The 22,408-nt window shown below is 45.7% G+C and overlaps 2 protein-coding genes across 4 annotated transcripts in view; one reads left to right on the top strand and one right to left on the bottom strand.

The window, feature by feature from the left end:
- Window positions 1-6,643, top strand: part of PLG (plasminogen) — a 47,660-nt gene extending 41,017 nt beyond the window's left edge. Inside the window, exons 17-19 of the mRNA XM_086318595.1 lie at window positions 2,215-2,321; window positions 5,054-5,199; window positions 6,225-6,643. Coding sequence (XP_086174721.1) covers window positions 2,215-2,321; window positions 5,054-5,199; window positions 6,225-6,386 — 415 coding nt within the window. The 3' untranslated portion in view covers window positions 6,387-6,643. The remainder of the gene's footprint in view (window positions 1-2,214; window positions 2,322-5,053; window positions 5,200-6,224) is intronic.
- A 585-nt stretch (window positions 6,644-7,228) lies between these two features.
- The window catches only part of SLC22A3 (solute carrier family 22 member 3), a 99,814-nt gene continuing 84,634 nt past the window's right edge, over window positions 7,229-22,408 (bottom strand). For 2 of the 3 annotated variants that reach the window (XM_086318596.1, XM_086318598.1), the window contains exons 8-11: window positions 19,601-19,709; window positions 18,675-18,787; window positions 14,401-14,500; window positions 7,229-8,804 (exon numbers count right to left, since the gene is read on the bottom strand). In XM_086318596.1, the coding sequence (XP_086174722.1) occupies window positions 8,744-8,804; window positions 14,401-14,500; window positions 18,675-18,787; window positions 19,601-19,709 (383 nt within the window). In that variant the 3' untranslated portion in view covers window positions 7,229-8,743. Of the gene's footprint in view, window positions 8,805-11,402; window positions 11,513-14,400; window positions 14,501-18,674; window positions 18,788-19,600; window positions 19,710-22,408 lie in introns of those variants that run through there. The other variant, XM_086318597.1, reaches the window with a different exon arrangement.

Genomic DNA, 22,408 nt, shown 5'->3' with positions numbered 1-22,408 from the left:
CCCACGTGGTCATGACAGAGGCATCAGGACTCAGTTTCCTCACGTGGAAAAAGAGTGTGTTGAAACATGAGGTACAGGTTATCCCTACAATTCTCTCACTTACTAAGTTCCCCTGGGGCTTCCCTGTTGGCTCAGACGGTAAAGTGTCTGCCTGCAATGCGGGAGACCTGGGTTCAGTCCCTGGGTTGGGAAGACCCCCTGGAGAAGGAAATGGCAACCCATCCTAGTACCCTTGCCTGGAAAATCCCATGGACGGAGGAGCCTGGTGGGCTATAGTCCATGGGTTGCAGAGTCGAACACGACTGAACGCCTTCACTTTCAATAAGTTCCCCAGTCAGCTAGTATACATTCATAATCAGAGAATTATTCAGTTATTCCAGGTTGACATTCTCTTTTCAACATAATAATATGCTCGGGGGAATCAATCGCAATTATGTATGTCAAAGCACTTTAAAAAAGAAAGGCAGCGTGCACACACACTCACAATTCACAAAAGCACATTCGTCTTCCTGTCTCTGGTTTTATGTTTCCTGTTGGATGGGTGTTTTATTAAGTCTGACAAAATGATCCATTTTTTTTTTTCTGTCACTTAAAAGTTAGCGGTATTTGAAAACAGGTCTCAAGAGAGTGAGCTAAATAAAGAGACAGCTATTTCGAAAACAGTCACAAGATGGACAGCCAAAATGGCGGGCTGATGGGTCCCAGGTGACAGGGGGCGGTAGTGACCGTGAGGAGGACGGCCAGGCCAGTGGACCCTTGAGGCCAGCGGTCAAGGGTCTGAGGGGGGCTCTCTGGGTCCGGGCAGAAACACATCATGCGTTTCCTGGGTCAGTCCACTGAGGAGTGACTCCCTCCTGGAAAGGGAAGACAGGGCCTTCTCAGCTTAGCCAGCTTCTTCTCCTTTCTTCACGGTCCCCTGGGCTGTCAGGAAGCTCTGCTCCTCAAACAGGTGATTTAGTAAACATGAGGTTCTGGACGTGTTCTCTGATAGACTGATACGTTTGCGCTTCTGGGAACCCACCCTCAGGCCGCCCCACACCCCAGGAGTCTCAGTCATCAGTGTTCCACGAGAGCAACCCATACGTGAGTGTGGGCTGCTCCTTGTGAGAGGCAGGGGCTCTTCTGGTGACTCCAAGAGGATGGTGGTGGTTCAGTCACTCAGTTGTGTCCGACTCTTTGAAACCCTGTGAACTGTAGCCCGCCAGGCTCCTCTCTCCATGGGTTTTCCCAGGCAAGAACACTGGAGTGGGTAGCCATTTCCCCTTCCAGGGGATCTTCCCCACCCAGGGATCGAACCTGCATCTCCTGCAGTGGCAACCGAATTCTTTACCGCTGAGCCACCTGGGAAGCCCTACAAATAGATAGAATCAAGTCTAAAAAAATCAAAGTTCTGATGTTTGATTCTCTGGAATTCTAAGGCATGCAAAAGTTTATTTTTTTTTAAACATACTACTTTGTTTATGCAAGGTGATTACTTCTAATCCTCTTTCATTTGGTGTCTTGCATTGTATCAGATTCTTATAGCCATGGTGTTGTGACATTTATGGGTGAGGAAACTGAGGACCCCAAAAATGGGACAGCTTGCTCCTGGTGACACAAGGCACTTGCTATTTTTAAAGCCCTGTATTTCAGCTGGATGGTTCACCTACTGATTGAACCCCTATTAACTTGATGTAAAAGCGTGCATGGTATGAAGTTCCCATAGTGCCAGAAGAGACAAGAAAAGTCATTGTCATCTCTGCTCCCACCTCCGGTTTCTTGTCCACAACTGGTACCTTTTAAATAAAACGTTCTATTTGTTTAACTTGTAAGATACTATAGGCAAAAGTGAGGGTGAAAAGTTGTTTTCAGCTGTCAGTGAAGCAAGGAAATACCAGCTGGGAGGGCTCTGGGGCTGAGGCAGGTGGCATCCTACTGTGGGTAACCAACCAGTGACTTCCCTGGTGGCTCAGATGGTAAAGAATCCGCCTGCAATGCAGGAGACCCGGGTTCGATCCCTGGGTCAGAAAGATCCCCTGGAGAAGGAAATGGCAACCCACTCCAGTATTCTTGCCTGGAGAATCCCAAGGACAGAGGAGCCTGGTGGGCTACAGTCCATGGGGTCGCAAAGAGTCGGACACGACTGAACAACTAACACTTTTATGTTTTCATCCAGTGAATGGTAGAAGCCTCCAGCCTAGCAGTCAAATGCAACTTTCGATGTTTTCCTTTCAGACCTGCCATCATCACGAAAGAGGTAATCCCAGCTTGTCTGCCACCCCCGAACTACATGGTTGCAGCCCGGACAGAATGTTACATCACTGGCTGGGGAGAAACCCAAGGTAAGATAAATCTCGTGACTCACATGATGAACTGCTTCTGACCTGCAGCCTACATGAGAAAATGGGCGTGTGTACCAATTTCTACCAGTGAATGAGGTCCACTCCCTTCCTGACTGTCTGGGTACCTGCCCGGTCTCCATAATTGGCCATCCGTGGACATGGACGAGGGGAGGGGTAGTGCTTCCTTGAGACTCTCAGCCCATAAATCCAATGGTAATACTGTCTCCTCAGCTAAGTAGGGTTTAGACACAGCTGCAGATTAAGGGTGTTAGATTATTTACGTGAGCTTAACCACACGGAGCTCTTAAACATAGTGTGCGTCAGCAACAAAATGATAGTTCAACCTGTCTCCCCAAATACCCGCACGGTCTGTGTCTGTGTGGAGAGGGTGGGAAGACTGACAGCTGGGGGCAGAAAGAAAGGTCCCAGTTCTAGGAAGGCATTTGGCCTTGGTGGACAGGGTGAGGACCAAGAGGGGATGTTCCTGCAAAATCCTGGATCAGCACTCGAACTATAATTTGGGGATCCCGGCTTCCCTTTGCAGTTTGTCCTGCATTATATTATAATACAAATTATTGTTATATCCTTCAGAATTGGGCCTAGGAACATTATAAGGATGTCTTAGATCTCTGCCTTACTTTTTGGAAGTGCTGGTGGAGGACATCAGAGCAGAAGTCAGGAGCCCTGGAACACAGTTCTGCCTCTGCCACTGGCTAGAGAGAAGGGACCAGTCACCTTACCTCTTGGTACCATTTGGCAACTAAACCTTCATCCATAAAATCCATGTTTTCAAATGATGTTCTGCATGTTCGCCTCAGTTTTCTCACCTGTATAAGGTCATTGTGCAGATAAAGATAACATATATGAAGAGCTCAGCGCTTTGCAGATGTATTTTAGCAGCTCCTGTGCTTCTTGTACAACCACAACCACCATCGCCATCTCACATTATCACTGTCGTTATCGCCACCATCGCCATGGACACCACCTTCACCATCAGCATCACGGTCAACCCCCAACCCTCCCCATCATCCCCATGGTCACCGTCATCAGGAGACATCACCTAACCCATGAGCAGCTGAGCCCTCTAGGTCACCCTTAGTCTCCTAGCCTCAGCCTCTCAGACGTGACGTGCCATCTCTATTGTGGCCACAGGATGGCAGCACCTCTGCACACTACAACTTCTGGTCAATTAGAGAATTTGTCCCTCGCATCACGATGTCTGTCTTGCTCAGAAAGCAGATGTCAGAGCAGGACACTTTTAAATTAATTTTCAGCAAAAAATTTTTGATAAGGCTTCACCATCCACAAATCTACTCAATTCAAACAATACATCTGCTACTCAATGCTCCTGTGGTCAGGACATTCCTCCCTTGCTGTAGCAGCAGTGGGACTCGGCCCTCTTTGTCAAACAGTGGTCCTCTTAGGAGCTCCTGTCAACTCCAGTGTGAGTTTTCTGAACAAGACAATTTTCCAAGTTTCTTAAAAGCCTTTGGAGAGGTAGTACCTTGTTTCTTGGCTGTTTCATGCTGGCAAAGAAAGCAAAGACTGTAAAACTCGTGAAAGCTGGGCTTGCAAAGTTAGAAAACTGGATTATTTGTGAAAATACTGAGACATACCTGGGTGTGTCCATCTGGAGAAATATCATTTCTTTTTGTGATTTGCAAGGGTTCTATTTCCACTTGCCAAAGTAAAACAGTAGTTTTTCTTACACACAAAAAAGAAATACAGTGGGGAAGACAAGCACATGGAAGAGTCTTTACCCAATTGGAAAAGGAATGTAAATTTTACTTTTTAAACTATTTTGACGAGTACAATTCAGAGGCATTTAGTGTATTCACACTGTTGAATAACCATCACCACTATTTACAGAAATCTTCAGTTTAGTTCATTTCAGTTCAGTCGCTCAGTCGTGCCCGACTCTTTGTGACCCCATGAATCGCAGCACGCCAGGTCTCCCTGTCCATCACCAACTCCCAGAGTTTACTCAAACTCATGCCCATTGAGTCAGTGATACCGTCCAACCATCTCATCCTCTGTCGTCCCCTTCTCCTCCTGCCATCAATCTTTCCCAGCACCAGGGTCTTTTCAAATGAGTCAGTTCTTCGCATCAGGTGGCCAAAGGATTGGAGCTTCAGCTTCAGCATCAGTCCTTCCAATGGATATTCAGGACTGATTTCCTTTAGGATGGACTGGCTGGATCTCCTGGGAGTCCAAGGGACAGAAATCTGCTTCAGCCCAAAAGGACTCCCCACTCAAATATTAATTATAAAGATGAATTATAAAATACTCACTATAAAGATGATTCAAATCCTTACTATGTAATGTGTGAAAAAAAGGTGCACAATGATGTAAGGTAAAAGAAACATGAAAATCCTGGAAGAGAACATGTAAAATACATGCAGTGGTGCTAGCATTTCTCAATCTCTCACATATTAAAAATAAATTTCTCTATAGTTTGGAAAAAGAAGCAGAAGATAACCACACAAACCTCAAAAATCCCATGAAGAAGCCCAGATTAACTAGGTCGTGGGAACATGAAAGCTTATGTAATATTTATACTTTCAAGAGTCAAAAAAAAAAAAGAATTCCAGTAGTTTTGGGAACTGACTCCTTGTCTTATGCAACCTCATGGATAAACCGGAGACCTATCATTCCTGCTCTGCTGTTCTGGAAGTTCCCGTGTGGACAGGGTTCGGATCCAGTAACCCTTTCTTTCATCTTTCTCAACGCAGGCACTTTTGGTGAGGGCCGCCTGAAGGAAGCGCACCTGCCTGTGATCGAGAACAAGGTGTGTAATCGCAACGAGTATCTCGATGGGAGGGTCAAGCCCACGGAGCTGTGTGCCGGCCATCTGATTGGAGGGACTGACAGCTGCCAGGTAAGAAAAGACGAGAGAGATCAGCGCTCATCTTGCGCCGGCCTCCCTCAGCCCCTTGGACGTTTCAGCCCCAAAGCAGCAAATTCGAGCAGGATTTGTGAGTCGGAGGCCACCATCTAAACCTGCCCAGAAACCTTTAACACCTGTCTCTGATGATTGACTCAGATCATCACGGGTGATTTCTCAGCCCTCGAGTTCCAGGTGGTTGTAAGGGCACAGCCACATCACGGTCATGGCCCCCACCCCTCTGGGAGGATGCTGGCGGGCAGGACCTTTCCAGGAGGGAAGGGAGGTCGGTATAAGACAAAGGCCCCCTGCACCCTCTTTACAATTGTTCTTGGGGTTACCCTCCCTAAGAGAAACCCCCCAAAATTTGAAGGGATGAGTACACTTCTCATAAAGGATTTCCCGCCCCCAGGAAACACTAAATGGTATGGTTTTGTTGAATATACTTTGCTAAGTACTGAAGCACAGCAGATGTTCAAATAGTATGTTAGTAAGGAAAGTGAAAGTTGCTCAGTCCTGTCTGACTCTTTGCGACCCCGTGGACTATATAGTCCATGAATTCTCCAGGCCAGAACACTGGAGTGGGTAGCCTTTCCCTTCTCCAGGGGATCTTCCCAACCCAGGGATTGAACCCAGGTCTGCCGCATTGCAGGCAGATTCTTTACCAGCTGAGCCACAGGGGAAGCCCGTTAGTAAGGAAAGTGAAGTGAAGTCGCTCAGTCGTGTCTGCCTCTTTTCGACCCTGTGGACTGTAGCCCACCAGGCTCCTCCATCCATGGGATTCTCCAGGCAAGAATACCGGAGTGGGTTGCCATTTCCTTCTCCAGGGGATCTTCCCGACCCAGGGATCGAACCCAGGTCTCCCGCATTTCGCTTTACCCTCTGAGCCAGCCCCTGGTTAGTAAGGAAAGGAGCGTGCAAGTACTGGGGAAACGTATGTTTAGGTAATGGAAGGATGATATCCCATAACGAAAGGAGGGATGCTTAGTCCTCTCACCGCTTCCCCTCCCTCTGTACAGGGTGACAGCGGCGGGCCTCTGGTCTGCTTTGAGAAGGACAAATACATTCTGCAAGGAGTCACTTCTTGGGGTCTTGGCTGTGCACGCCCCAATAAGCCTGGTGTGTATGTTCGTGTTTCCCCCTATGTTCCTTGGATTGAAGAAACTATGAGAAGGAATTAATTAGATGGGAGACAGTGACGCACCAACGGTTCTAGAAGCTGGAACATGGTAGGGAATCTAGCATGCTCAGAAATAATTGACAGTAATCCAACCAAGTAAGACACTCTCCTTAGCTGCCGTCTTCTGCCAAACCTCAACATTTTTTTGTGATGCTGTGAAAAACATGTTCCTGACTGTGGACTGCTGGATTCTGTAATACCAAGGCAATACAGCTATGACATTTGTTGAAAATAAACTCGGTACTTCTTTTGATTTAACTCTTTGATTTTCTTTCTTTTCATGTTCTTCGTCCATCCTACCAAATGTAAATAATAAAGCTCTTACAGACCTGAAAGGTTTTGTTCTTCCTCATAAAGAATAGAGTACCAAGAAGCCTGTAAGATCAATAGAGAAATCCTAGTAAGTCACCTGTATATTCACCCTGACAATGAAGGATGCCTTGACATATATCTTTAATGTTTTTATTTTTGGCACTGGGATGAATGTGTTCAAAGCTGCAACGTGGGGAATCATGAGAACAAATTCTACTCTTGGGAATAAAATCTGTTACTGACAGCTTGGCTCGAGCCTGGCATAGAAGACCCTGGGTAGAGAGTTGGAAACCAGGCAATGGAAATGCCATATAACACCAGACCAGAGAAGAGTCTGAATGTTATTCTGGGTCACACATGGGTCAGGGAATGGTGCAAAGAGCCCGGAAAGGAGCAGAGGACGCATATTGAAGGTGGACCACCTAACTTCCATCAGTAATTGGCGGCCTGGATCCGTGGTGTACTCTGTCATGTGGGAAGCGTGTTTTACAGCGATGCATGTTCAGAAAGAAGAGAGCAGATGAAAACTGATTTCTCTTGACAATTTATGTATACTTTTTATTGTTATCAGAATTCAAATGTCAACTCGAAATACAATTCCAAGGTGATAATACAAGGAACAACAGTCATCTTGTAGCAAAGAGATGGAAAGGAAGCAAAAACACCAGTGTGTATGAACAAAGGGAGAATGTAGGTAGCGTTGTGTTCTTAGAGAACGGTGTTTATTTCATTGAAAAGCAGAACACTCACGTTCAATGCTGATGTGCTTTAAGGCTTAAAAACTTATTTTACAATCAGCACATACACCGTACATGTTGTCACATGTTCATATAGAAAATTTTCTTCCTCACTGGCAAAAGTACCCTTTGGCTCCACTTTTACCGGCCCACCCAAAATAACTCATTAAACAATTTTTGCATGAGATACATACTGAATCTGAAAATATAACAAAAGTAACACATAAAGCAGAACATCATAAAGACAGCATTTTTTGTGTTTAAACTCCACATATTGAAAGTCTCAGAAACAAAAAAGAAAAATCAAATTGCTTTTTAGTACTTCTAAAGTCATCTTTAAGACTTCTGCTAATTCTTCTAAACATGGCTAGAACTGACCTTTCTTTTACACTAAAATGTAAGCTTCTCCCCAAGACAGGTTAAAATTGTCAAGTTTAATCTTGACAAAATCTGCCCATAGTTTTCATTCTTGACCGTGGGCACCATCATAGAACTGAACTTATATATAAGACAAGTATCCCTTTATGATTAAAATCGTAAGACCCATGAAATCACAATCCATGGGTTTCATCAGTAAAAAACTGAATAGGTGGCTCTCAGTGTCTACTAAAGGAGAATCAAGATTATCCTGACTCATCTCTCAGACCAAATCTGATTTTATAAACAATACAGCCGAATCCTCAGCTTGCACAGATTTGTTCTTCTGGAACGAGACCTGAACATGGCTGCAAACCCAGATGCTCCAGGAGCTTATGGAGTGCCAGGTGCTAAGAGAGAAAGGCTCAGAGTCGCATGACCCGAGGTCCTTGATTCAGCTTCTTTAACAGCCTTCCCAAATCTTCCTCCATCCTGGAATTTTCAGAACACTTAGTTCAGAGCCTCAGTTTCTGCATCAGATTTGCTGAGCCCATTTCTGTACACTTTTCCCAGATCCTTGGTTTGCATATCCTGCCTTCTTGATGGAGCCAGCATGAGAACAAAGTGGGGCTTCTCTTGTCTCGCTGTAACTCAGTGGGTCAGACACTTTGCCCCAACGTGAGAAAAAGACCTCAGGAGAACCTGTGCACGCAATGGGCTCTTGGCTCTCCCAGCCACATGTTACATGTTCCCAGAAACTTTGAAAGCACGACATGTCCTGATTCATCCAACATTATATAAAAATACTCTGGATAGTTTGTCTTTATAAAGTATTAAAAACACTTGAAGCTGCAGCGCTGAAATGGATATACACGACATCTCTGCAAGGCACATCAGCTCCTTGGCGGGGACCAGCCTGAACAGCTCCTTCCTTGCATCTTTGGCAGGAGCCTCAAAGGTGAGAGCTTGAAACCTGGGGTTTCTTTTTCCTGCCACACTTACAGGAATGTGGACTAACAAAGGAGAAAAGAGAACTCAATGAAAGATTATACAACTAGTGATGAGGAAGTCTTTATTACTATTCAATATCATAGTTGGTTTTGATCTAATACACTCAAGCATAACTCTCATAAAAACCTGCCTTGAAAGGAACAATGAACTATTTCCAACCTCATTTTTTACCTGCTCTCAGACCCTAGGCAGGAGTTAATTAGCATATATAAATTCTTTATGACTTTCTACCCTGTAACAGATGGTTTGGAAATGAGCTGCTGATGTGAACAAAAGAAAGGAGAAGTTAAAAAATGATTAAGTGCTGTTTTAGAGGGGAAAATGATAACAAATTTCAGTAACTTGGGCTAAGTAGTTTTCTTTTTTTCCCCACAAGTAACTACAGAATGCAATCAATATGCTTAACTTATAGAACTGTAGATCAGACTTTGATTAGGTGCTTTTTCAAGGGTAGGGACTAGGCATAATTAACTTACCCAATTTTTATTATGAAACACAAACACAGAAAAAAATTAGAAAGAAATTCATGTAAGTTGAATTTTTGTTGGCCTAATTCTTCCTGTTTATATATCGGTGAATATTAATTTTCCCTGCACACCATCCAGATGGCCTTCTCATCTCCAAAGCTCCATCTCTTCAAATTGTTTAATTCTATTTTTAACATGATTGAATTGGCAGAACTGTGTGTGTGTGTGTGTGTGTGTGTGCATGCGCACGCATTCAGTCACGTCCGACTCTTTGCAGCCCCATTGACTGTAGCCCACCAGACTCTTCTGTCCATGGATTTCCCAGGCAAGAATACTGGAGTGGGTTGCTGTTTCCTACTCCAGGGGATCTTCCCACCCCAGGGATTGAACTTGAGTCTCTTATGTCTCCTGCACTGGCAGGAGGGTTCTTGATTACTAGTGCCACCTCAAATGACCCCCCTCTCCCTCCACACTCTCCCTGATGAGTTTGAAAATCTGACCTCTGACTGGTTTGGGGATCAAGAACGGGTACACAAAAATAAACTCAAAATGGATTAAAGATCTAAACGTAAGACCAGAAACTATAAAACTCCTAGAGGAGAACATAGGCAAAACACTCTCCGACATACATCACAGCAGGATCCTCTATGACTCACCTCCCAGAATATTGGAAATAAAAGCAAAAATAAACAAATGGGACCTAATTAAACTTAAAAGCTTCTGCACAACAAAGGAAACTATTAGCAAAGTGAAAAGACAGCCTTCAGAATGGGAGAAAATAATAGCAAATGAAGCAACTGACAAACAACTAATCTCAAAAATATACAAGCAACCCCTACAGCTCAATTCCAGAAAAATAAACGACCCAATCAAAAAATGGGCCAAAGAACTAAATAGACATTTCTCCAAAGAAGACATACAGATGGCTAACAAACACATGAAAAGATGCTCAACATCACTCATTATCAGAGAAATGCAAATCAAAACCACTATGAGGTACCATTTCACGCCAGTCAGAATGGCTGTGATCCAAAAGTCTACAAGCAATAAATGCTGGAGAGGATGTGGAGAAAAGGGAACCCACTTACACTGTTGGTGGGAATGCAAACTAGTACAGCCACTATGGAGAACAGTGTGGAGATTCCTTAAAAAACTGGAAATAGAACTGCCTTATGATCCAGCAATCCCACTGCTGGGCATACACACTGAGGAAACCAGAATTGAAAGAGATACGTGTACCCCAATGTTCATCGCAGCACTGTTTATAATAGCCAGGACATGGAAGCAACCTAGATGTCCATCAGCAGATGAATGGATAAGAAAGCTGTGGTACATATACACAATGGAGTATTACTCAGCCATTAAAAAGAATACATTTGAATCAGTTCTAATGAGGTGGATGAAACTGGAGCTTATTATACAGAGTGAAGTAAGCCAGAAGGAAAAACACCAATACAGTATACTAACGCATATATATGGAATTTAGAAAGATGGTAACAATAACCCGGTGTACGAGACAGCAAAAGAGACACTGATGTATAGAACAGTCTTATGGACTCTGTGGGAGAGGGAGAGGGTGGGAAGATTTGGGAGAATGACATTGAAACATGTAAAATATCATGTAAGAAACGAGTTGCCAGTCCAGGTTCGATGCACGATACTGGATGCTTGGGGCTAGTGCACTGGGACGGCCCAGAGGGATGGTATGGGGAGGGAGGAGGGAGGAGGGTTCAGGATGGGGAACACATGTATACCTGTGGCGGATTCATTTCAATATTTGGCAAAACCAATACAATATTGGAAAGTTTAAAAATAAAAAAAATAAAAAGAACGGGTATGTCACTCTCACTGTGGAAATGAGCGGCAGTAAGTGGAGTCGAGTCAAAAGGGAGAATGCAGTCCCTCTGCTTGGAGTGTTTGCACAGAGGGCCTTCACCACGAGGATGGCAGGTGTGCAGAAGGGACTCCGCAGCACTGAGACTCGGACGTCCTAAAACTCCAACGGCACATCACAGGCTTGTGCATCCAGCAGTCCACGCTGAACTCCTCCTTACATTCGGCCCTGTGATCCTGGCTGGGATGCCCTCCTGGGTGACCCAGCCCTGAACAGACCCTTTAGGGCCCGAGAAGTTGCCTTTAAAGTCTGGATGTCTTATTCGAAGATGATCCCGTTCCCTTTCTCACCATTTCACCCGTTTCATCTAACCTTCAATATTCTCCTCTCCTTCCGGCTTCTGGCATGACTGCAATTGGAGGGAGAGGATTGGATAACTGCCACACTCATCTGGCCCCAGTACCCTGACACAAACCACATAATTGTCTGTGATCCCACAGCCAGCAGAACGTTTATGTTTTCTGGATACAGCAAGACCTTCCCATGGTGTAATTCTCAAAAGGACAGTTTTATTAATAATACCTTTTATACATTTCTTAATTTTGGTTTATAAAATGGCAGTATCTTAAAGAAAATCTCCCACCTCACCTCAGCCTTCAAGTAGCATTAGTAGTACTGTTTAGTTGCTCGGTCACGTCCGACTCTTTGCGACCCCATGGCCCGCAGCCCACCAGACTCCTCTGTCCATAGAATTCTCCAGGCAAGAATACTGGAGTGGGTAGCCATTCCCTTCTCCAAGGGATCTTCCTGACCTAGGGATTAAATCTGGGTCTCCCGCATTGCAGGCAGATTCTTTACCATCTGAGTCACCACAGAAGCCCCAAGTAGCATTATTTTGGGGTAAAACCTAGGTAGAGCTTTGGTTGAGGCTAAGCCATTAGCTATCAGTTTACTTACAGACAAACATAAGCATCTGATTGAGTTACTTCATGGGACAAATGTCTACCTGTCCTCTGATTGGCTGGTCCTGTTAGAAGTCAGCTGGTGTGTTGATTTCAGTACACTGCTAAGGTTTTCTTCGGAAAGTTCTGAGATGATTCGTCAATGTGGTTCTTCAGAATAGCATCAGGAAATAGGACAATGAAATCAATGTGTATGTTTTAAAGTCTGGTTGAAATACTTGTAAGACACTTAGCAATGGTTGCCTATCTCCAGAGAGGGCTATGCTGCTGCTGCTGCTAAGTCGCTTCAGTTGTGTCCGACTCTGTGCAACCCCATAGACGGCAGCCCACCAGGCTCCCCCGTCCCTGGGATTCTCCAGGCAAGAACACTGGAGTGAGTTGCCATTTCCTTCTCCAACACATGAAAGTGAAAAGTGAAAGTGAAGTTGCTCAGTCGTGTCAGACTCTTCTCGACCCCATGGACTGCAGCCCACCAGGCTCCTCTGTCCATGGGACTCTCCAGGCAAGAGTACTGGAGTGGGTTGCCATTGCCTTCTCCGGAGAGGGCGATGGTACCTTGTTAAAGAGGATATGAAGAGAGGAATCTCCAATCCTACCGGGAGATTCTTGTTATGAAGCTACTCGTAATCAAGTAGGATAAGCCTAAGATAATGAAACTACCAGGGCCTCCCTGGTGGCTCAGTGGTAAAGAATCCACCTGCTAGGGCAAAAGACATGGGTTTGAGCCCTGGTCTGGAAAGATCCCATGTGCCTCAGGGCATCTGAGCCCATCCATGTGCCATAACTACTGAAGCCCGAGAGTCCTACAGACTGTGCTCTGCAACAAGAGAAGCCCCTGCAAGGGGAAGCCAACACACCGCAGCTAGACAGTAGCCCCCACTTGCCACAGCTAGAGAAGAGCCCACGCGGCAACCAAGACCCAACACAGCAAAAACAAGTAGCAAACAACATCACACCTGTTCACTAGGCAATGTCAACCCCAGTTCTAGCACATAGACGTCGTCAAGTCTTTCTGAGCATAAAAAAGTGAGGGCAAGAACTTCTGTTGCACACCACCGCTTTGAGTGTGAAGTGACATGTGTGAAGCCATTGACCACTCACACAGGATCCTAAAAGTTGTCAGTTTCTAATCTCTACCCAATCTGCCAAGTGATGAAGAAAACTGCCATGAGGCGACTAACATCCCCATCTTCCCATAAATATATCTGATAAAATTTAGAGATCCCTATCCTTAATTTCCAGGTCATTGTTTAGAAGAAGACTGATTTTTATTTTTCAAATTAGCTGTTAAATTATCTGTTTAAATTCACAAATAAGGACTTCCCTGGTGGCCCAGTGGTTAAGACTCTGAACTTCCAATGCTAGAGGTGGGTTCAATCCCTGGTCAAGGAACTAAGATCCCACATGCCAAAAAAAAATAATTCAAATAAAATAAAATTCACAAATGATACAATACCATGTTGTCATAATTTAAAAAAATTGATGATGCAGAAGTCTATGGGGTATAAAATAAGTGTTCTCTCTTCTGCACCCCTTTTCCCAACACATTTCTATCCCAGAGGGTATATTTTATCATTTTAGGTCTTTCCCTATACATTCCCATTTTCATAATCTCTCTTATTTTTATTATGAAAAATTTCAGAGAAAATTAGAATGTATGTAATGTGACTTTTTAAATATAAAATACACTTTATGTTTAAATGTTGGTTGGATATTAACTTCCTCTGCATGCTATTTAGATGCCCTCCCCCTAAACTCAATCTCTTTCTCCTTCTCCTATTTTATTTCTGCTATCATCTATCTACTTATCACCTCACTATCATTTATTTTCCCATCTAGCTATAGAGAGGGATAACTCTTGGTTTTATTTTTTAATAAATACTATAACACATTGTTCAGCGACTTTTCAGTTTGTAATCCACCTTGAAAATCTCTCCATGTCTTTCATATATCTATATTTCTACTATTTAAATATCTGTGTAGCAATCCATTTTATGGATATATTATCATTGTCACCACTGGCTGCCCACGGATGCACATTTAAATTATTTCTGTTTCGTCCAGTCATCAGTTCTTTTCCTTTGGATTCCGAGTTTTCACACCTTATTTGGAAATATTTCTCTCTTCATAACCACATTTAAAAAATAAAACATGTTCATTTCCAGATTTGTTTTACGTTAACCTTTTAAATCTGCTTTGAATTTTTTGCTTAAGATGCAAGATAGGGATTTAATATTGTATTCCCTCCCACACATTCAGTGTTCTCAGCCCCATCCTTTCCCAGTGGGTTTGAAATCCTGCTTTCAATTAGGGTGTGCTGAATTTCGTATCATACCTGCTAAGCTTTTCTACGTCATCCACTGTTTCTGGCAAGGCGATGCCCTTGGTTTCAGGCAGGAGCATCACAAGAGCACCGCAGACAGACGCCAGGGTACCTGTGGGACAGGGAAACGGCGTTATGGTCCCCAGATGGCACAGCCGCCCGCATCGCCCCCTGCGCCCTCTGGAAGCCGCTGTGCTCCCCACCCTAACTCCTCCACCCCCTGCAGCAGTGCTCCGCTGAGGTCACCCTGCCCAGCTCCCCAGCGATCCTGTCACGATCTCACAGTTCCTCAGCGTCTCAGACCCTTGACAGTCCCACTGCCCCCTGTGCTGCCCCCCGTCCCCACCCTCCTCCCGTCACGTGACCCGGCAAGGCTGGTCCCCGCGTCTGCCCAAGAGCAGCTCTTGGAGTCCTTTGGGCTCCTCCCTGTAGGGGTTCATCCTCTCTCTCCAGCAGCTTTACCCCACTGGTGACGCCTTGAAACGTATTCAAATCTCTCCTCTCTACAGACCCTTCTGTCAACCTCACACGATCCTCTAGCCACCATCCTCCTTTCTGTCTTAGAACCAAAATCCTTGAAACACCATCCTTTCTTGCTTTCTGTGAAAATTGCTCAGTCATGTCCAATTCTTTGTGACCCCATCGACTATCCAGCCCGTGGAATTCTCTAGGCCAGAATACTGAGTGGGTAGCCTTTCCCTTCTCCAGGAGATCTTCCCAACCCAGGGATCAAACCCAGGTCTCCCACATTGCAGGCAGATTCTTTACCAGCTGAGCCACCAGGGAAGCCCAAGAATGCTGGAGTGGGTAGCCCATCCCTTCTCCAGCGGATCTTCCCAACCCAGGAATCAAACCGGGGTCTCCTGCATTGCAGGTGGATTCTTTACCAACTGAGCTATCAGGGACACATCTTCATAGCCAGTACTGTGCCGGTAAATACCTAACAACTGGTTCTCCAGAAAACAAAGTCCTGATTTTCAGCATTTGTCTATTTCCGTGGTGTAAATACACCCGTTGTGGATGTGTGTCATTCATACCGGCAACGCAGCCTCGTGGGTGAGGCCCTGGGGAGATGGGCAGCAGTATCTCCACCATGGACGCCAGTGGACACACCAGCCTCAAGGTCAGACACAGCAAAGCTCAGTGAATCGGGAACTGAGCAGATGTATTTATTACCTCTGTTTTTCATCTCGTATACTCAATTTTTAATGATTACTGTTAGTCACTCAACGATGTTGAACTCTTTGGTGACCCCATGGACTATAGCCCACCAAGTTCTTCCATCCACGGGATTCTCCAGGCAAGAACACTGGAGTGGGTTGCCATTTCCTTCTCCATGGGATCTCTCCGACTCAGGGACTGAACTCAGGTCTCCTGCATTGCAGGCAGAGTCTTTACCATCTGAGCCACTGGGGTGGCTCCAAGATTCTTGAAAACTTGCCAGCTGAACTTGGTGAGCCAGAGTCACGTCCTATTGCCATCTGCTCGAGTCTGGGCTCTTCTCCTCAGTGTTTCGCCAGCCTGGTTCCCTCCAGATGACCAGGGGCCGCCGCCACCAGGCCCAGTGGCCCTGCTTCTGGCCCCTGCTGCCTGGCCTCACGGCAGCTCTGACAGATAGTGGCCTCACCCGCCACCCCCTGGCATCCCCGCCCCTCGAGCTCCTGGTCTCCCCCCTGCTCCCCTCGCGTCCCTCGCATCCCCTGCCTGGTGCCTCTCACTCTGCTGACACTGGGCGCTTGTGGCTCCTCGGGGATCCGTCTTGGGCCCCTTCTTTCCTCTCACTCTGCCCTTTTTGCTGTGTGTGTGGGGTTTCAGTCACTCCCATGGTTTCAGGGGTTTTCTTCATCCAGGTGGCTTCCAAACCTTCATCTTGAGGCCACTTTTTACTCCTGACTCAGGTCGTCAAACCTACTGCCTCCTCACCATTTCAGCCTGGATTTCTTAGAGGCACCTCATCCTACAAGCAGCCCAGATAGAATCCCTGCACGTCCTTCCGCAGACAGGTGCCTCTAATGTGCTAAACCCTCCTATGGTTCCCTCAGTCAGCAGTGTCGAGGTCCCTCTCCCTGCTCGCTCTGGTCTCTCACCCAGTCAGTCAGCCCCTCTTGGCCAGTTCAACCTCCAATGTATTTCTTCAGATCAATCCACTCCTCAACGCCTGCGTGCCATCACCTCAGACCCAGTTCTGACCTGATTACAACATTCTTTTAAAAGTCTCCCTACTAGCGCCGTCCCCTCTAAGTCCCTAGCATATCTGCCATCAGAGTCAAGTTTCTAAAAGGCAGACCTGACCCTGCCAACCCCAGCTTAAAACTCCACACGGCTTCCCACTGCTGTTTGGATACAGAGCAGACCCTTTGCACGTCCGGTGGTCGGGCCCCAGCTGGTCTCCCCAGCCTTGTCTCTCTTCAGGCCTCGCCTCACACACGGCACTCTGTGGAGAAGGTTGCCATTTCCTCCTCTGGGGGATCTTCCCAACTCAGGGATTGAAGCTGGGTCTCCTGCATTGCAGGCCGGTTCTTCACCATCTGAGTCACCTGGGTGGCCCCAGCTTCCTCTTACTGCAGGTCTTTCCATTGCCTGGAGCACCAGTCCGCACCTCTCACGTGAATAACCTCTCCTCACCTTCCCATCTCAACAAGGGCCTCGTCGCTCCCTGACTCTCTCTCCTCTTGACTCCATGGGATGGGTTAGCGATCCTGTGATGTGCTCTCATGCACCCTTCTTTCTTTTAATATTGTTTATTTATTTACTGCCCACGCCAGGGGTCTTAGTCGTGGCGTGTGGGGTCTAGTTCCCTGACCAGGGATCGACCCCCTGAATTGGGAGAGCAGTCTTAGCCACTGGGCCACCAGGGAAGTCCAGAAGTGAAAGTCGCTCAGTCGTGTCCAGCTCTTTGCCACCCTGCCAGGCTCCCCTGTTCATGGAATTTTCCAGGCAAGAATACTGGAGTGGGTTGCCACTTCCTACTCCAAGGGAAGTCCAAAGGCACCCTTATTTATCACACGCTCTTGTGAGTGGTGGTTTGGAAAGGCAGTTCCCTCTGCAAAGCAAGGGCCTGCGCCCAGCTCAGCCAGCCTGCCTTGAGGCCAGTCCCCCATCTTGAGGGACTGGGCTCTTAGACGGCTCTGTCTTGGCTGAACAATGCCTTCTCTTTGCTTTTTCATGCTGGCCCAGAATCTATGCTGAGCTTGTTTATCAGATCCCATGAAATAGTCTGAAGTGACCATTTACTGAATCACCAGTAAGACACTGACTCTGTGGTCCCTGGCCTGCTGAAGGACTACTGCATTCCTCTAGGTTTATTTCCTCATGGATGCGATATTTTCATTGGAGTTTAAAACTGCTGAGCAGTGAGTGGCCAGCCTTCTTTACCAGGAGCAAGCAGGTGGAGGTGGAGGAAAGGAGGTGAGCAAGGAGCCAGCCAGCATCCTCTCTTGCTGATAAGGAGAGGGGAGGCGGGTGTGAGACCCGGGAAGGAAAGTTGGACCAGCAATGGAGAGGCACCGGCCAGAATTACCCCAGGCCCCTCCCTGCACTATGGTTCCATCCCGTCATAAGTTTCAAGAAGTCCAAGGGCAGGAAGGAGGGTATGAACCTGACAGTCATCACAGAGCTCATGGTAGGTATGCAAGGGTTCCGTGTCCTCTATTCTTTCGGCGTGGTGTACTCAGCGTCAAAGCAAATGAAGATACAGTATTGAAAGACATGGAACTTTCAACAACACAATTCATTTTTAGGCTTCTTTTAAACACACAAAAGGTCCTATTAGGTCCCCCCAAAACTACTGGTTGTGTCCCACAGTATCATAAAAGAGTTTCACAGTATTTGATTTTAACTCAGAACCTCAACAAAGAAAGCTAAATCAAACACTTCTTTAGAAAGTATATTTTGTTCCCATGCTGCCAAACCCTACCTTTCAGATTTTTTTTTTTTTTTTTTTTTGCAGGAGGGGAAGGGTGGGTTATGCCTTGTGGCATGTGGGATCTTAGCTCCTCAATGAAGGATCATACCCATGACCCCTGCAATGAGAATGTGGAGTCTTAACCACTAGACTGTAAGGAAAGTTCTTAAGTTGAACACTTTTTTTATTGCAACTCTTTAATGTAAAACGAATTTAAATGATTTAGGGCCCACATTTCACTGTGGTGCCTCAAAACCTGTAAGAGTTATGGGAAGAGCAAATGAATATCATGAATATCGAACCTGGTCATCATTGTAGGTTCTAGTAATACAAAGAATGCAAATGAAAGCATTTAAGAATAGTGCATGCAGTGAATATTTACCAAAGATGATAAGAGGTAGTTCCAGCCAAATGGCAGCTAGCCGGAAGAGCAGAAACGGGGCTATAATCCCCCCAAAATCACATAAACCGGAACACAGTGAAACTCCAAAGTTTCTGCAGAATAAAAAAGTTGTTTGAAATAAAAATATTTAAATAACTTCAGGATGAATAATATTTTCAGATTTCTAAGTAACAGGAATGGTAACAATATTTCCCATTTCTCTAGTGCTTGACATTGAAAACATCTCCTCTCTCATACTCTATGCAAATCATTTCCTACGCAATTCATTTCCAAGCTGCACCAGTTCACACCTGTCACTGTGACTCAGAGTCACAGTGAGGCTAATTGGAGCCAGAGGGTGGAGTCTACAGTATTGGTGGAAATTAATCATCCATTAGCGGCGTGCTACCCAGCCCGCTCTGTGGCACTCGTGTGCCCTCGTGGTGCCTAGACTGACAGTAAGGCGTGCTCATGAATATTCCCCCCAGAAAGGAGGCCAGTTTGCACTAGCTGCGCACATTGGTTGATTTCGTCCTTCAGGAACTGGCTGTGGAGTGTGGTCAGAGCAGAGGCTGGAGCCTTTACACAGAGTGGAGCTGATGATGGGAAATGTAACTCATGCTGCAAGCACACTCACCAGATTTTCTGATTTCAAGTCTAATGTGTGGGTGTGTGCGTGCTCAGTTGCTTCAGTCTTGTCTGACTCTTTGCAACCCTATGGACTGTAGCCCACCAGGCTCCTCTGTCCATGGGATTTTCCAGGCAAGAATACTGGAGTGGGTTGCTGTTTCCTTCTCCAGGGGGATCTTCCCAACCCAGGGATCAAACCAGTTGTCTCCTGTGTCTCCTGCATTGCAGGTGGTCAACTTAAAACATGCAGCTGCAGAATTACTTAGGAGAAACCATGATACGGATGTTGGAATTACCGTAATGTTGTTGGGTACAATTCTGAATTTACCAAATAGACAATTTCAAAGGCCATGGTTATGCCTAGTCTTCCCAGGGTAGCAACAGTGGTCCTCAACCAGGGTATTCCTGCAAACACACAAAGTTTGGGAGGAAGAGTTAGGGGTCTACTTTACTTTCAGCACAATTTTACAAAACAAAAGGCATTTGCTTTGTGTTCTCCCAGCCTAATTAAGTGCAAATGATGTGTGTGTGTGCTTAGTCATGTCCGACTCTTTTCGACCCCATGGACTATAGCCCAGCAGGCTCCTCTGTCCATGGGATTCTCCAGGCAAGAATACTGGAGTGGGCTTGCCATTTCCTCCTCGAGGGGATCTTCCTGACCCAGGGATCCAACCCACATCTCCTGGGTCCTTTCCTTTTTCCTCCATGGTAATGAGTGGGAAATGCCAAATGTTTGACATTAAATATTTTCTTTCTTTGGGGCATTAAGAGAAGAAAGAGTACCATGTCTGCCCTAAAAAGTCAGTACTTTAAATTTGTTAAGAGTTGGGCAGTTGATGACATCCTTTTTAAGGACACTGGTAGGCTATAGTCCATGGGGTCGCAAAGAGTTGGACACGACTGAGCGACTTCACTTTCTTTCTTTCTTTCTATCAGTTCAGTTCAGTCGCTCAGTTGTGTCTGACTCTTTGCCACCCCATGACTAGCAGCACGCCAGGCTTCCCTGTCCCTCACCAACTCCCGGAGTGCACTCAAACTCATGTTCATCGAGTCGGTGATGCCATCCAGCCATCTCATCCTCTGTCGTCCTCTTCTCCTCTTGCCCCCAATCCCTCCCAGCATCAGAGTCTTTTCCAGTGAGTCAACTCTTTGCATGATGTGGCCAGAGTATTGGAGTTTCAGCTTCAGCATCAGTCCTTCCAAAGAACACCCAGGACTGATTTCCTTTAGGATGGACTGGTTGGATCTCCTTGCTGTCCAAGGGACTCTCAAGAGTCTTCTCCAACACCACAGTTCAAAAGCATCAATTCTTCGGTGCTCGGCTTTCTTCACAGTCCAACTCTCACATCCATACATGACCACTGGAAAAACCATAGCCTTGACTAGACAGACCTTGGTTGGCAAAGCAATATCTCTGCTTTTCAATATGCTGTCTAGGTTGGTCATAACTTTCCTTCCAAGGAGTAAGCGTCTTTTAATTTCATGGCTGCAATCACCATTCGCAGTGATTTTGGAGCCCAAAAAAATAAAGTCTGACACTGTTTCCACTGTTTCCTCATCTATTTCCCATGAAGTGGTGGGACCAGATGCCATGATCTTTGTTTTCTGAATGTTGAGCTTTAAGCCAACTTTGTCACTGTCCTCTTTCACTTTCATCAAGAGGCTTTTTAGTTCCTCTTCACTTTCTGCCATAAGGGTGGTGTCATCTGCATATCTGAGGTTATTGATATTTCTCCTGGCAATCTTGATTCCAGCTTGTGCTTCTTCCAGCCCAGTGTTTCTTTCTATAGTTGTATACAATGTTGTGTTCGTTTCTGCTGGACAGCAAAGTGATTCAGTGATACACACACATTCTTTTTCATATTCTTTTCCATGATGACTTATCACAAGATATTGAATCTAGTTCCCTGGGCTATGCTTTGTCATTTAGTCATTCTCTGTATCATCATTGGCATCTGCTAACCCCAAGCTCTCTCTCTGTCCCTCTCCTGTGCCCCCCTCCCTTGGCAACCACAAGCCTGTTCTCTGTGCCTGTGAGTCTGTTCCTGTTTCATAGATAAGCTCATTTGTGTCATATTTTAGATTCCTCGTGTAAGTAATATCATATGATGTTTCTCCTTCCGTCGGACTTACTTTGCTTAGAATGATCATCTCTAGGTCGACCCATGGTGCTACAAATGGCATTATTTCCTTCTTTTCTATGGCTGAATTGCATTCTGTGTATATATGTACTACATCTTCTTTATTCGTTTATCTGCTGATGGACATTTAAGCTGTTTCCATGTCTTGGCTATTGTGAATAGCGCTGCTATGAACATAGAGGGGCATGTATGTTTTGAATTACAGTTTTGTTCAGACATCCACTCAGCAGTAGGATTGCTGGGTCAGACGGCAACTCTATTTTTAGCTTTTTGAAGAACCTCCATACTGTTCTCTTTTTAGTGGTTATACCAGGTACATTCCCACAATAGTGTAGGAAGGTTCCCTTTTCTCCACAGCCTTTCCAGAACTTGCTATCTGTAGGCTTTCTAACGATGACCTTTCTGACTGGTGTGAGTTGGTGCCTCGTTGTAGTTTTGATTTGATGCCACCCTTTCTTGGTAGATGTGGTGTGGGCACGTATGACTGCATAAACAGGAGCTTGTCTGCTCTCCAAAGTCAAGGATGTTCAGAATGCGCCTGACTTTCATCTTTGAAAAGGAAACCTTCCCCCTTTATGAATGGAGCAGGATCCCACGGTCCTTGCCCCCGCCACGAACCATGGCCCTCTGCCTGCCTTTTGCCTGTGTAAAACTTTGGTCAAAGAATAAGTTTAATTGGAGAAGTGAGAATTGCGGAAAACAAAGGAAAACAGTTAAAGGAGATTAAATAATAATAATAATAATGTCATCATTAAGCATAGTCAAGGACCTTTACTTCTTTCTCACGGGCTATAGATAATATTCTGAGCCATATCCTGTGAGCTGTCTTACAGACACAAAACACCAGGCGGAGAAAACTACATGATGATCAGACTTCACCCAGGACATGAGCTGTCACGATTCCGAGAACTGGCCTCAGGAAACGGGGACAAATGGACCCTGGAAACGAAGACCAACTGTACC

Source organism: Bos grunniens, chromosome 9 (assembly GCF_055505025.1).
Source record: "Bos grunniens cultivar Pamir isolate PY7600 chromosome 9, Bosgru_T2T1.0, whole genome shotgun sequence".
NCBI classification, from domain to species: domain Eukaryota; kingdom Metazoa; phylum Chordata; class Mammalia; order Artiodactyla; family Bovidae; genus Bos; species Bos grunniens.
This window is presented reverse-complemented; position numbering and strand designations above follow the sequence as displayed.